Below are 15696 nucleotides of genomic sequence, written 5' to 3'. Positions count from 1 at the left end.
GTCGAGGAAGGAATGTCTACTACTTGAAAACATTCTCAGAGCCAGAAAGATAGGCCCGGTTGGCCCCAAACCAAAACTCAAATGAGTCCCTAGGAAGATTTCGCAATTTCCTTTGAGAGATGCCTCCCAGCGTCTCAAGCTGGGGTTGGGGAGTCCTGTCTGAGGGTTAACCTAACTCCTTCCTGTTCTCACTGCTTCTCTCACTCTCCTCAGCAGAAGAGGGAAGGAATTTTACTCCCAAAGAGAATCTGCCCAGGGTTTGGCAAGTGGATTCACCTCAGAGCCAGGTGAGGCCCCAAGAGGGTGAGGCCGGCCCTCTAAGCGGCAGCCTACGCCCCATCTCATTCCCTTTCTGTGAGTCAGGAGGGGAAGGGCCCTGGTGCCGCTCACCCATCTTCTCAGCCTGTCCCTCATCCTGGATTCCTGAGAACTGGAATCCCTCTGGTCTGTGTGGAGGAGCTGAGGCAGCTTGAGCCGGAAGAGGGTGTCCAAGCCGAAGTGACCAAATAGTTCACCATCCAGACTCGGGAGAGCTGCCTGGGGCTGGCAGTTGCGCCTCCTTGCTCTGGGCCTCCCGACATCCAGGGTGACCCTCCTGCTGGCATGTGGACAACTCCACCTGCTTCACACATGCCTCTGCACTCCTGCTTGAAACTCTGCTGGCAGTGTGATGTCTTAGGAGTCTTCCTGTGTCTGAAGACCATACTGGCGAGTACATCACACAACTATGGGTTAAAGCACCTCTTATAGTGCTACTGTGTGCGTGTTTCCTGGCTCCCACAAACGAACAGAAAGACATCAGCCTCGGTCAGACTGGCAAAACCACATACCTCTGGACTTCTGGGTCACAGCACCCAGGGCTCTGGCCTGCCTCCACTCCTGAGAATAAGACTGACCCACTGCAGGCTGAGCTGAAGAGCAACTTCCTCCCCTGGAAGAGACTTGGCCCTTTTGGGACTTGGGTTCTAAGTAAGTGCTACAAAATAGGCCACAGAATTACAAAGGAAAATTTCTCATCTTAAAGAGCATAGGTGCAGAGAACAGACCTCAAGCTAAGAAAGTATTTATATCTATGCAAAAATGGTATTGTATTCTAGATAAACTGGAAACAAATGTCTTCCAGCAGCTGCCTCAATTGTATGCTGTGTTCATGCTGTGGAGTACTGCATGGCCAAGTAAAAGCTCCTCCACACACAGGAACTTAGATGAATCTCACGAAGTTGACAAGAGAATGTAGACACAGAGTGAGCATCTACAGCATGATTCCATTTATTTGAAGTTCAAAAACAGTCACAGCTAATCAGAGGTGATAGAATCAGGGTAGTGGTTTCCTTGGCAGTGAGTGGTTATTGATTGGGCCTTCTGTGGTGTCAAAAAGCTCCCTATCTCTATCTAAGGTGTGAGTACAGCAGTGTATATATTTGTAAAAGGCATCAAGTTGTACACTTAAGTCTATGCCCTTTGTTGTAAATTATACCTCAATTTTTAAAAGGAAAAGGAAGGAAGTAGGTAGCCTGAAAACACCTGTTCTTATCCATTTCTGTTCATTCTGTTCTCCTGGTAGCCTATTGAGGTTAGAACTAAAACTGTCTATTCCAGTAAAAACAGATTGCTGACTCCACCCCCAGAGTTTCTGAGTCCAGGGGTCTCCTTGAGGCCTGGGAATTTGCATTTCTGATCCTCAGTCAGTCCCCAGGGATCTTGAGGCTACTGGAGGAAGCTCCTTGGAAAGCATGGTGTGTGCCTTAAGACAGACGGAACATGCTTCAGCAGTCCCGTGAGACTTCTCCCAGCTGGGAAAAATGGACCCACGCAAATTCAGAGAGGAGGCACCCTGAAAGCATAAGTAAGATCTGAACATGCACAGAGGAACTGGGGGTTCCAGGGAAAGAAGCCAGCATGAGCAGAAGCAATGAGGCAGGTAAGTCAGGTGGATGGAGGGGACATTTGGCTTCTGTTTTGAGGTGCTGTTTCTTTGGAGTGATCTTACTTGAAAGCAGGAGGAAGGTCATGACTCCTCTAGAAAAATGCCCACACACATGCCTTCTCGGGGATTATGTTCCCAAGTCAGGAGGTGAAGCAAATCACCTGTGGTCATGTATCTGTGACAACCCCATAAATGCCTGTGACATGTAGAGGGGAGACCTGCTCAGTGGCTATAGGGCTGTGGTAGATGTTATTGCAGTCGCTGAGTACCAGATGACATCATCTTTGTACATTGAATGTCACACCGGATGACAAACCTGGACAAAGACCCTCGCCCATTCCTGAACCTGCTGGATCAGGGAGGTGAGCGAAAGCCCAGGGCAGCTGAGGGTAAAGTGAGGAGCAAATTTGAGGGCAGGACCAGGAAGGGGTGGGAAGGGCCTGTACCTACCCTTGACTACCTCCTCTACAGGTTTAATAGGCTGGCTCTCACAGTACTTAGCCAGCCCTTGTGCCTCTTCAGTGTAACCTTATAATCATCATGCTGACATGCAAAATTAACTAGTTAAAAAGTCATCGGGTAGAGTTAACACATGATCCAGCAATTCCACTTCTTGGTGTACACCCTGAAGAAACACAAACAGGGACTTGGATCTGTGTGTGTATTTCACAGTATACCCACTTCTTACCAGCATAATTCACAACAGCTAAAAGGTAGAAGCAGCTCAACCAGGTAGATGGATAAATGGATAAACAAGATGTGTTCTCCATTTATACAATATTGTTGAAATTATAAGTGGAATATTATTCACCCTAAAAAGGGAACCAAATCCTGACACAGACTACAATAGGGGGAGAACCCTGAGAACATTCTGCTAAGTGAAAAAGTCAGACACAAAAGCACATTTCACAAAAGGAACCGCATCAAAGTGTGATTCCACTATTATGAGTTATCGACTTCATAGAGGAAGGGGTTTCAGTGGAATAAGATGAAAAAATTCTGGAGACAGTGTGGTGATTGTTACACAACAATATGAACATACTTAAAGTCAATTAAAATGATTTAAATGGTAACTTTTATATTATAAATGTTTTATCGTCAATAAAAAGGTCTGGGTGCCCTGCAGTTCTTCTCCCTGCTGCATCCCCCTACCCTCCCAACTAAGCTTCTGTGCTTTGTGCTGGGGATATAGGCTGGCTAAATCTTCCTCCAACCAGAAAACGGTTGTGGACATAAAGAATGGGATCCTGTATTTAGGATAGATTTAGCTGCATTTCACAATTGTGGCTTTAGCCAGTGGAATCCACTTCTGCAAACGCTCTGGTGGTGGGTGTTGCAAGATGACAGGGTGCCTGCCCTGACAGTCTCTCTGGGACCCAGGCCATCCTCTGTGCTCTGCCACACCGAGGCGGCTGCTCTCTCGTGTTCAAGATGGCTTCCACCACGTCCTTGTCCTTAGCAGTAGGGGACCCATGAGGGAAAAGGGGCATGTCTCCTTCCTTTAAGACATGGTCACTGGGTCTCTGTGCTAGATGCAGAATGCAGTTGCCACTTGGTGTATTTTCTATCCCTGGGGCCCCCGTGGGCAGTCAGCTTCATTCTGCCTTGCTGGGACAGCCAGGGAGCTATGCTGCCCAGGTCACCCTTCCAGAGAGAAGCTGCCATCAGAAGTGTGGTCACCCTTCGGTCTCCAGCTGCAGCTCCAGTGACCTCCACTGTGGGCACCTACTGCCAGGGCAGAGGCCTCAGCACCCTGCCTCTGACTTGGTGGACTCCTGCCCGTTCCACCTTTCTGCTTATTACCGCGGTTCCTCGACACACCCCGTATGTTTCTGACTCCTTGTTGCTGACTTCCCAGGGCACCTGAATGGACACCTTCGCTCAAGGCTGCATGCCTAGAGTGTAGAAGAGTGCCCAGCACATAGTAGGTAGTCAACAAAATCTCCCCCAAGTGAATCAAGGGGTATGTTAGGCTCTCAGTAAGGGTTTGTTGACCTGAAAGTCGCTGTTCACCTGAGAATGGACGACCCTGTCACGTTAGCTAAAGCCCTTTGCCAGTGGAAACAGGAATGGAAAGTTAGCCAGACCTGCTCCAGCCGCAGGGGCCCCTTCCTGCCACCTGCAGGGTGGGTCTTCCTGAGCCCATAAAGGGCACAGAGGGAAACATCTGCTCCCGGCCATGCAGGCCACCCTGGCATGGGCACCCCCAGAGTCCCGGTCCCGGGAGCCAGGAATAACAAGGAGGTTGCCAGGGCTGGCGCCCCAGGACCTGGGCCTTGGGCAGAACAGGCCTCCCTGGTTTCCTGCCCAGGAAGCCGATTGGGCTGGATGGGATTTGTTGACCGTGACTCTGTTTTCCCCACAGTGGCGATGTTTTCAAGACCGTCATTCCCCTACTTCCCTGCTGACTTGGGGGCAAGGAGAACAGCCTTCTAATGGCCTGCTGATGTGTAAGAGAGTAACAGAGGCCATTGTGGGAACTGGCATCTCGTGCTCCCCTGGACTCCTGGTCTGGGATGGCTGTGATGGCATGTGAGGAGCTGCTGCCTCAGAGCTGGGCAGTGGATGGGCCAGGGAGGAACTAGGAGGCACTCAGGCCACACAATTGACTCAGAGGAGTCTGGTCAGAGAAGGCAAGAAGGAGGCACCCACAAGGGCAGATTTGGGGGACAGCTGAAGAATGCCAAAGATGATTCCTGCATCAGGGGGCTAATTGGATAAAATAATGAGCTTGTATGCTGAGCCCAGGGATGGGGGTGGGCAGGTGCCCTGGCCTGCCTGAAGGAGTGATAAGCAGGTGTGTTGATCACGCTTAACAAGTGCTTCGTGATCAGACGAGGCTCCAGACCTGTGGCTCAGTGAGGAGCAGAGGGCTTCAGGCTTGTCAGGGTAGTGGGTAGGGGCAGAGGAGGGGAAGGCAAGATGTGTCATAAGCATGGAGCTAGTTCTGTGGGGGGCAGGAGGAGGGTAGACACCTGCCTCACGTGAACGGTCAAAGGAGAGATATCTCTAGAGAGAATGTAGAAGGAGGTCAAGAAATGGAGCTTATGAGTGGAGAATTCCTAACACAGAAACCAGAAATGGCAAAGGAAGAGAAGAACAGGTTGGCTCACATGAACACAAAAAGCCCCAAACACCAAACACAAAAAGGAACCAATATACAAACTCCCATCTGCTGGGGTTGAGAGCAAAATGATCAGCTGAGATAATATTTGCAACCTATAAAACATGAAAGACAACGGGCTAAACTCTCAGGTGTTAAAAGACCTTATAAATCAATCAGAAAAAATAGAGCAATGTGGAAGAGGACAAAAGAGGCAAGAGGCAGACGTGCCTCCAGCTGTGATCCACATAAACCTGGATCAAAAAGGCAGGCGGGAAACAAAATGAGAAGCTGCTGCTCTGCCTATCAGGTCTGCAAGGACTTAAAAGCAAACACCTGATATTGCTAAGGATGTGTACAGGAGCCCTGCGTGACGGTGTAAATCAGTGCAGTGGCTTGGGCAGGTGAAATCAATCAACTTGTGTATGGTCACATGTGCTTTCTCTTTGATCCAAGAATCCCACCACGAGGAATATTTCTGGAGGACTATTTGCTCAGGTGTGAGGTGTATGCATGTAGCTTTCTCTCCAGTATGGTGCATGATAGGAAGGTGGTAGCAATTCAAATTTTTCATGAAAGGAGACTAATTAAATAGCTATGTTTGCCCAATGGGCTAGATCTAGATGGCCTTCACAAAAAGTAGCATTTGGATGAAAAAAAGGCAACTCACAGCATGATCTATAAACATGATGTATTTAGGTACACAAAAACAACGCTATATGTTTTTTTAAAGATTTATTCACTCATGCATACAGAACTGCGGTACAGGCCAGAGGTGGTGAGAGGGAGGTGGTGAGAGGATTCACCAGAGACAGAGTGGGGAGCAGAATAGGCCGACTAAGGAGCAGCGGGTGGGTCCAGGGGCGGGGATCAAACTCATGCTGAAGTGGCTTTAGCTTCTTGGTGCTGTGCTTTAACCTGCTGTGCTACCAGGGAGGGCCCCAACCCTATGTTTTTAATGGACAAGCATAGTAGCAAGTGTGTGAGTGATAAATGAGCGAGGATACATGCCAGAGTACCAGTGGCTGTCGAGGGGCGGGGTGCTGGGGCTCCAGGTACAGTTGGTGCCCTGCAGTTTCCCAACCCAGGGGGGCATGTGTTTGCCCAGATCAAGCTGCTTTCTCCAGATCAGGGAGCTATAGAGCTAAGTCCACGCACGGAGGTATCCTTTTTCTTATTCTCCCAAAGAAATTATCTGTCCTGAGAACATGATCTAGACTTGGGATTTGGGAATGTTAGAGAGAGGTTTGGTTAAAAAAAAAAATTGAAAAAAAAATTAATCATATATACACACATTCCAAATACTTTTTAGGTGTGGGCTTCGGAATTTGACATACCTGAGTCTGAATTCTGGTTCCCTTGTTGACTGGCAGTGCGGCGGGGAGCAAGCCACACTCCTTCAGGGAGTCAGGGTCTCCCAAAAAAAAAGCAGCACTTTGTTTTGGCCCTCCTGGCTGCCAGTGGCACCCAAGGAGGCTCTGGGAGACTTCTGTGCCTGCACTCCTGTACTGCTGTTCAGCACTGTTTGAAGGGCTGGTTCCATCCCCCTTCAGAGCTGAGCACGTGACCCAGGGCTTCCATGAGCAGGTAACACCCCTGGGCCTCTGTAGTCTGTTCAAGATAGGATATCTGGACCCCAAAGTCCCACTATGTGGCTGCCTGGAACAGCAAGAGCAGTTCTCTTTTCATGGAGTTGTGGAGAGCTGAAGGGAAAAGGGGGATCTTATTTTCATAGGAAATGTGAGCCAAGCTGGGAGACAGAATGGCCAGTGACGTCAGCAGGGACCTGAGTCAGTCATGGCCTGCTTTTCTGTGACCTGTGTCCTTGCCCTCCCCAGAGGTCGCCTGCAGGACTCAATGGCAGAACCCAAATAGGTGGGAGGCGGGTCAGAAGCACCAGTGATTTAGCACTCCAGGATGGCCCTCAGCCAGTGAGAGTCGGGAGGAATCATTGAATGCTTCCTTGGTGTTGAGCTGCTGTTCTGAGACTCTTTCTACAGGGTCAGCTGGAGGTCCCCTCCCCCACAACCCAGTGGTCATCAGTGCCCTCTGCGTTGGCCCCTGCTAGCCCTTTCTTGTTTTCCAGCATCCATAGAGCTCTCTGGGACCCCCTCCCCAACTATGAGGTTGTCGGGGGGACCTAAACTAAGATACTGGACCACCAACTCATTCTCTCTCTCTTCACCATCTCTTTCTCATCCTTTTTCCCTTCCTCCTCCCCCACTTCTTCCCTATGACACAGACAAGCCAAGCATCTCAAGTGGGTGGCTAGAAAGAATCTTCTGACGTGGTTTCTGACGTGGTTTCCGTGGTTTGGCTAAGCAGATTGCATACATGCTCCCCATCATCCCACACCTGCCTGCACCTCAAATTCCCATAACAATGAACAGTCTTTGAGTCCAGTTCTCTTTTCAAAGCCGACCCAAATGCCCGGGAGCACCCAGCCCTTTCCATGGATCAGAATACCTCTTCTTGAGGCCCCACCCTGTGCTGAGACCTGCCAGCTACTTCGCTCTGTGATCTGCCAAAGACAGGAACCCCTCCCTCCTGTGGGTGCCACCTCCATTCATTCTCTTTAATGCAAATTTTATCAAAGTTCAAGACTCAAAGAAGGGAACACAGTTTCTAATTATACAGTTTGACAAATCTCACAAAGTGAAAACATTTGTGTGGTTATAGTTCAGATAAGAAACCTTGTTGGCAGCCCTTTTCACCCCATCTGCTGCCTTCCCCAAGGGACAGCTGACCTAGCTTCTGACTCACAGACTAGTTTTGCCTGATTTTGAATTTTATGTTCAAACATAACCATACAGTAAATACTCTTGCACTTGACTTCTGTTCAACCCTGTGCCTGGGGCTCTCTCTGTTACTGTATGCAGCAGTCGGTGATCTATTTACAGTGCTGTGTAGTATTCCACCAGTGAATGCACAACAATTTATTTATCAATTTCACTGCATGTGTACACTGGTTGTTTTCAGTACCGCCTTCTTGCCACCCCTACTATTATGAAATTGCTATTTTGTCATTTTGATTCTCAATTATTGCCACTTGATAGGGATTTTAGGATCCACAGACAGAGAGATGGGATTCAGGTTTTCACTCTTCTCTCTATTCTGTGCAGCATCAGGAACTCCCCACTCTGGTCCTATGCCAGTAGTCTTCAGTAGGCTGGGCCCCAGCACTGGGGTGGATTCCTCAGGATATGAAGGAGTCACCTACTCAATGCAGTCAAGTATTTGTGAACAGGACCAGGTGGCTCTGTTGAGGGACAGTCTGAGAAGAGAGGACCTTGTTGTTTTATTTACATAAGACCAAAACTGTAGATATGTGATGTGATATCTATATCAGTCAGGAATTGTATATAGCAGCAGATAGCAGAAACATATAAAATAATGACTTGTCCAAAGTAGAAGGTTTTTTTGGGGGGGGGAGGAGTCAAAGAAGTCAGAGACTCCTGAGGAGGAACAGTTTTAGACCTATCAGGAGTATACAATCCTTCTGTCTTGCTACTCTGTCATGCTTGGAATTGAACTCCCTCCTCAAAGTTGCAAAGTAGCCGCTTAAATGCCAACCATCATGCCTACATTCCAAGTAGGAAGAAGATAGAGGGCATAGCTAGAAGTCCAGCCAGCAACTTCTGCCTATATCTCATTACCCATTCCTTTTTGCTAGGGAAGTGAGAAATATAGTCTTCAGCTTCTTATCTTGTCACCTTTGAAAGAAGGGGAGATTGGTTATAGGGCAGGCAATGAACAGGCTCTTGCTCAACATCTAAACCCAGTTTTCTTTTACCTTATTTGGAATATTAAAGGACAAGGAGGAATGCTATCATGCTAACAATTGCTAAGAGCAGGTAAGTTTGGTTTCTGACTTTGGTGAGATGATCTGTTCCCCTCCTTTGCTAAAAACATGCAGTGTGCTCTTGGGAAGGGTGCACAGCCTTTTGCTAAGAACAGGTTTAAACTTTATAGCCAGGCCCTCCCTGGTGGCACAGTGGGTTAAAGCACAGCTCTAAGAAGCTAAAGTCACTTCAGCATGAGTTCAATCTCCGCCCCGGAAGTGATCCACCTGGCAAGGCAGACCTCTCCTGACCCACCTGCTGCTCCCCTCAGCAGTGTACTTCCTTGATCTGCCTGTTCTGCTCCCCACTCTGTCTCTGGTGAAGACTCTCACTGCCCCTGCCCCTCTGGTCTGTACCCCAGTTCTGTATGCATAAGTAAATAAATCTTTAAAAAAAACACAAAACTTTATAGCCTATTAGCCACAAATGCTTTCTGAGATAAGGCGAGGTTATATTACAAGGTAGTGTCAGGTGGGCTCAAGCTCTGTGTGTGAGTGTGCATGAGATTCATGCATGAGTCTTAGACTATTTCTGGAAGCAGGCCCTGAGACAAGTATTTGTGTGCACGTGGCTTTTTCTGAAGCCCCAGCATCAGCCTGACACTAAGAAGCTCAAGGATGTAAATTTCATCTCACAGAAAGTTCCCTCCAGGCTCAGGAACTGGATTTTCAGATTTTAGCACTTGTCGGTTGTCCGTTGAGGGCCACTGGGGCAGGGTTGGCGATGCATATACTTCGGGGCTTCCCTCTGGGGGTGATGCAGGGAGGCTAGCTCTTGGAGCTAGGGCCTGGGTGCAGCACTGACTGAAGGAGCCCAGTGGGACAGGCTGAGCATGAACAGGTTCATAGAACTGCACACCTCATTTGTGCTCTCAACACCCCTGAGAGGTCAGATGGAGAAGCTGACATTCAAGGGACAAAAGTCACCTGTTAAAGTATCAGAGCTGGGGCTAATCCAGAGCTAATCTGCCAGCAAAGACCCAGGTCATAGCTAAAGCTTTCATTCCTCCCTTGCGTATTCAACAAAAGGTAAGAATTTGCTAAATGCCTACTTTATGCAAAGACTTACCTCTCCAGGAGGGGAGCCTGCTTATCCCGGAGGCAATGGGCGCCATCAGCTCCCAGGGGCAGCACAGAACCATCCCATTATTCTCATGACATCACCAGGAAACAGGCACCCTAAGATGGAGCAACTTGACTGAAGGTAAAAACTCAGGTCTGCATGAGGAGTGAGCTCATAGGATGGCAGGTGATGAGCACCCCACTGGAGGTCTGGGAGAAGATGGACGGGAGCAGTCTGTGGTTCGGCCAGGGCATTCACTTGCCCTGGAACATCTTCTTGCAGTGCAGGAAGTGAGTCATGTACTGATACAGGCTGCAGTTCAAGATGGTGCCAATGGCAGAGGCCTGGGGAACTGTGGGTTCTGTCACAGCAGAGGTGGGCGCGTATGGGGGTCATTCTTTGCATACAGGTGGAGGACTCTGTCCTCATAAATCCCAGTTTTGCTGGGATTTTACCACTACTGGCTGTGTAGCCTTGGGGAAGTTGATAAACATCTCTGGGTCTCTGTTCTCTACCTATAAAACAAGAAAAGGCATCATAGAAGGATTGGGAGGATTCAATGAGTTTTTGTTCCTGGCACATGATATGAACGCCACAGCGATGTTGATTGTTCAATTTGTTTGCCAGGACTCTAGGGAAGTAGAGGGAACTTCCTTCCTTCCTTGCCATGGTTAAGGCTCACAATTACCTCCACCAAAGGACCTTGACCTGGTCCTATTTTGTCAGCTTTTCTCTCCTGCTCACATGGCCACTGCACCCATCTATACCAATGTACTTGGCAGGTGGCCTCGGCCTCCCTGCGTGTTAATAAAGAAAGTCATATCATTAGGTAACATTCCTTGAGGGCTTATGACGGGCTGGACATTGGGTGAAGGTGCATTATCTATGGATATCCCCCCCGCGCCAACCACCTTATTTAGTCACACCCTTCTCCCACCCCACCATCTCAGGCCAGTGGTACAGAGGACTTGCATGGCTTGTGCACCCCATAATGTTTATTGGTGGGGGGGCACAGGAAATGCACAGCTGGGAACTACAAGCCCAGCACCAAGTCCTGGGCCCAGGATAGTGAAGGCTGAAAAAAGATTGTTGAGCAAAGTAGTGACTGAATGAAAAACAGTGTAAGTGAATACGCAGCCTGCAAGGGGTCAGGGCCTTCTCCAGGCCAACTGACAAGCTGTTCTTAGGGTTGGCTTCAAGCATTTGGGGCATGACCCAGCCAGACAGGTGGCGCACAGCAGCTTGGTACTGAAACAGGTGGGGGTGGGGCACAAGGGTCTCAGTGTCAGGGTGGCTGAGGTGTTCGCCAAGCTGGGCTAGGAGAGGGATGCTGGAGGTTTCTTCCTCTTCTGGCTTCCTGCCTGCTGGGTGCCACCAGGCTCAGACCAGACCTGCCCACAGCCAGCAGTGCTCCACGGGCCCAGCACTGGCTCTGCAATGGGCAAGAGGGCTGCTGGAGGGACGAGAGGCCCAGCCAAGGATGGGGGCCAGTGTGACAGTCACTGGGGTCATCTGCTTGATGTGAGAGGGTAAAAGGAAGTCCTCCTGCATGCCAGCAGCTACCGTGGTCCACTGGCGGGTGAACCCCAGGCAGGGGGACTGTGAGCATGCAGCCCAGGTCTGCCACCACCAGCTCCATGCAGTGCACTTGCAGTAAAGCCACGCTGACTTCAGCTTCCTCCTCTGTGAAATGGGCCCCCCTCTCCAAGTCCTTGGATGCCTGTATGCTTAACAAACCTCTTCTCAGAACTCAGACAGGCTTCCTCTGAGGACAGACACTCAGAGGCTGAGTTTCTGCCTGGGATCACATGACCACTAAGTGGCCCTAAAAGGATATTGTCAACACTGATCCCTCCCCCCATCCCGTCAAGACCATCACTTTATGCCAAAGCCTTGGGGACACTTGTGACTGTGTCTTGGGCTTTTTCCAGCTGCAAGCAGGCTAAACAGCGAGGGATCTGTGGAGATACTCCAGAAGCAGTTCTCAACCAACAGGGGTGTAGCACTGGAGGATGGACACCCCAGCTCCCTGCTCGCTGGGGTGGACACTGGGACACGCTCCGCAGCAGGGACCCAGTGCCAATGGCTTGCTAACATGCCCTGGTCGGTTCTCCTGTTGCCCCCAATGGCGCCTCCCAGATCTCATAGCTGCCCTTGAATCCTGTTCCATGTCTGACTCCAATGCCCACCCCTCCAAGCAGCAGCTGGACCCAGACCACATTCCTGAGCACAGCTCCCTGGTTCCCTTGCACTGAGAGAGGCGGTGGGCAGCTGCCCTACGATGCTGGGGCCCAGGAACAGGGCCACAAACGGCAGCTGCTGCTTCTCTGTTTTGTTGCTGTCCAGGAGGTGCTGTCCATGACCCCACATAGTCATCCCCTCAGTGGAAACAGGCTCAAAGGGATGTAGGCACGAGACTCCCGAGCCTCTGGGGACCTCCCAGAATCCCCCCTCTAGCCAGCCCTGCCCTGTGCTCTGCCTGTGTCACAGCATCCCTCGCTGAGCGCTCATGTGTCTCCAGCTGCATGCTTCTGGGGATGGGAGGCTCATCCCCTGGCAGGATCACTTTTCTAAACACTCAAAAGCTTGTGTCTTTACTGAGCCAACATGTACCTTTCCACTGGCCTGGCTTTGCTACCAAAGAGGCAGTGAAAATCCTCTTGGCCTGGAAGAGGAGGCCCAGGCCCAGTGACTCCTGAGCTGTCACTGTTTCCCTCGGCTCTTCGTGAACTTCTATGCTGTGGAGAGACCCAGCACACCAATGCTTCATTGCTTCTTCTTCCTCCTCCCCGCCAGCACGCACATACTCACCTTCTCTGCCCCCAAATGCACCAGGCATCTCTGAAGTGTTAATGTGTCACTTGAGTACAGTTACATAAATATTACGTGTGCATGATTTTAAGGATCGTTAGTGCTGAGGTTTTTAGGTGAAAAGATTCTTTGTCTTTTTTGGGGGGGTGGTGGAGATATTTGAGCAGGGACATTTTTAGGAAGAAGAGTGACAGGCGTAGGTGGTTCTGTTTTGCAAACCCGCCTTCCCTGGCTTCTCAGCTCAGCTGGACGGCTGCAGGATTAATCAGTTGCAAATCTGATTCTATTCTCCCAGCTCTGGGTTTAGAACTCATGTTGCAAGCAAAAGCCAACATTACTGGTGTCAAAGAGTAGGCTTGTTCTATGGCGGTGGGTGGAACAAGGGGGTCCTTAAGAAAGAGGCACTGGAAAGCCAGCGAGACCTCCCCACGGAGTTCTCTGTCCTGGGGGAGCAGAGGTGCCATCACAGAGGCAGCCAAATTCCTGAAGGAGGCCTGTGCAGAGCTGACGCTTCATAAAGGGGCATTGGTTGTAGTTTGGAAAAAGGCTGCCCAGTGAAATAAATTTGTTTCTCTTTACCTTTTTTTGTATAAGTGCACAGATTTTACATCCACACCTTGATGAGCTTCACTGACACACACACACACACACCAACCACTCTGACCAAGACAGAACATTTCTGGCCCCAAGACAGCTCCCTGTGCTCCCTTCCCTTCTCTCTCCAGTATCACTTTTCTCAGTCTTTTTGCATGGATTAAGTTTTCTTCTTTTTGAGTTTCTTATCATCTGGGCTGTACTCTTTTGGGCCTGGCTTCTTCATTCAACAAATGTGCACCCTGGGGAGATGTGCTTCAGAGGTGGCCTCTGGTCCCCTTCCAAAGGAGGGCTGTGTAAGGCCCCACGCTGCATCAAATGCACGGTGTTGGAAACACCCAGAGCCATTGGAAACACCCATTACGGTGGCTGCAATCAAAACAGCCAGAAGATGACGTCCTCCCTGGTGGTGCAACGGGGTAAAGCACAGCACTAAAAAGTAAAGCCACTTCCGCATGAGTTCGATTCCCACCCTGGAGCTGACCCACGTGGCGCAACAGACCTCTCTTCACCGGCCTGCTGCTCCCCTCAGCAGTGTACTTCGCCGATCTGCCTGTTCTGCTCCCCACTCTGTCTCTGGTGAATCCTCTCACCACCCCTGCACCACTGGCCTGTACCCCAGTTCTGTATGCATAAATAAATAAATCTTTAAAAAAAAATCCAGAAGAAAACAAATGTTGGCAAAGATGTGAGGAAACTGAAACCCTGATGCACTGCGGGTGGGATGTAAACTGGGGTAGCCACTGTGGAAAGCAGTTTGGCCGTTCCTCCAAAATTAAAAACAGAATTATAGCATGACCCAGCAATCCCACTTCTGAGTGTATGTCAAAAAGGTTCACAGTGGCATTAACCGCAGTGTCTAAGAGGTGGAAGTGACTCATGTGTGTGCTGATAGATGAAGAAAATGTGGCCTGTGCATATAATGAAATGCTATTCAGCCTTAAAAAAAGAAGCAAATTCTGAAATGGTACAACATGGATGAATCTTAAAGACATTATGCAAAATGAAGTGAGCCAGCCACAAAGTGCCAGAGATAATTCCACTTACATGAGGAAGCTAGAGTCATCAAATTCAAATGGAAAGTAGAGTGGTGGTTGCCAGGGATGGGGTGGGGAGCTGGGAGTTAGTGTTTATGGGGAGAGAATTTCAGTTTTTCAAGATGAAAAGAGTTTATTAAAACAGTTGCTTTTGGGGCCCTCCCTGGTGGCACAATGGGTTAAAGCACAGCACTGAAAAGCTAAAGCCACTTTGGCATGAGTTCAATCCCCACCCTGGAGGTGGTCCACATGGCATTGGCATACCTCTCCTGACCAGCCCGCTGCTCACCTCAGCAGTGTACCTCATCAGTTGGACTGTTCTGCTTCCCACTCTGTCTCTGATGAATCCTCTCACTGCCCCTGCACCTCTGGCTGGTACCCCAGTTTTGTATGCATAAATAAATAAATCTTAAAAAAAAAAAAAACAGTTGCTTTCGTTTTATATGTATTTTAACACACACACACACAAACCCAACAGGCAAAACCCCAGACACAGGAGGCTTCCCTGCTATAAGCCCAGGATGTGGACGAAGGCCTTCACATGGCTCATCTTGGTCAATGCACACAACCTTATAAACGTCAGGAGCACTGGTTAAGACCTCTTATGTCACCCCAAAGCCAAGGCTTAGTGGTGGGTGGGTCCCTGGCTAGCAGCAGAAGAGGGGCTGGGTTTGGGGCTGACTCTGACTGCACTCTATACTAGGAAACATCTACCTGTCCACGTTCCCCAGCCGGGCTGCTCCCCCAAGAGGACTCAGCATGCATGGTCCTTCAAGGAGCCCACATGTACAAGCCAGCTGGGGTCTGCCGCAAGGAGCAGGAAGCCTGACACAGATTCCTTAGGAAGGCGGGCAGCTTTACCTGCCCAGCACCCAGACCTCCCTCTGGTCTTCCTGGGAGTAGAATTCATTCTTTGGTGGGTCAGGTGGGAGCACTTGACAGGGGTCACTCAGCGCCTCCAAGGAGCTCTAGTCAGGAAGTTTGGTTGTTCACACTCCGGAGCACCACAAGCATCATTTCCCTTACAGTCACATGTGCATGTTAGAGACTGATAACAGGGCCACTGGCAGGCGAGTGGGGCTGGCCTGGAGCCCTCCTGTCCCTGGGCAGTGCCCTCCACCAACCTCATTACGTCATCAGCGCGACCTCTTGGAGCCACACCTTGGGCGGCAAAGAGGACACATTCCATCCCACCTGCCCCTGGGATGGAGTCCCAAGCAGCAGTAGGGCGACTCAGACCCACACCCGAGGGCTTGTCGGGAAGGCGAGGTAATCAAGACCACCAGCGCTCCCCCCAGCATTGGCCCTTCCCTGACTCAC

At 50.0% G+C, this 15696-nt stretch overlaps 1 protein-coding gene across 1 annotated transcript in view; it reads left to right on the top strand.

Moving 5' to 3' along the window:
* The first annotated feature begins 2234 nt into the window (after positions 1-2234).
* TNFRSF13B (tumor necrosis factor receptor superfamily, member 13B) overlaps positions 2235-15696 on the top strand; it is a 68252-nt gene continuing 54790 nt past the window's right edge. Inside the window, exon 1 of the mRNA XM_004685054.1 lies at positions 2235-2289. Within this exon, the coding sequence (XP_004685111.1) occupies positions 2235-2289 (55 nt within the window). The remainder of the gene's footprint in view (positions 2290-15696) is intronic.

The sequence above is a fragment of the Condylura cristata genome, unplaced genomic scaffold (assembly GCF_000260355.1).
Source record: "Condylura cristata isolate star-nosed mole 26May11 unplaced genomic scaffold, ConCri1.0 scaffold00017, whole genome shotgun sequence".
In the NCBI taxonomy this organism is placed as follows: Eukaryota; Metazoa; Chordata; class Mammalia; order Eulipotyphla; family Talpidae; genus Condylura; species Condylura cristata.
This window is presented reverse-complemented; position numbering and strand designations above follow the sequence as displayed.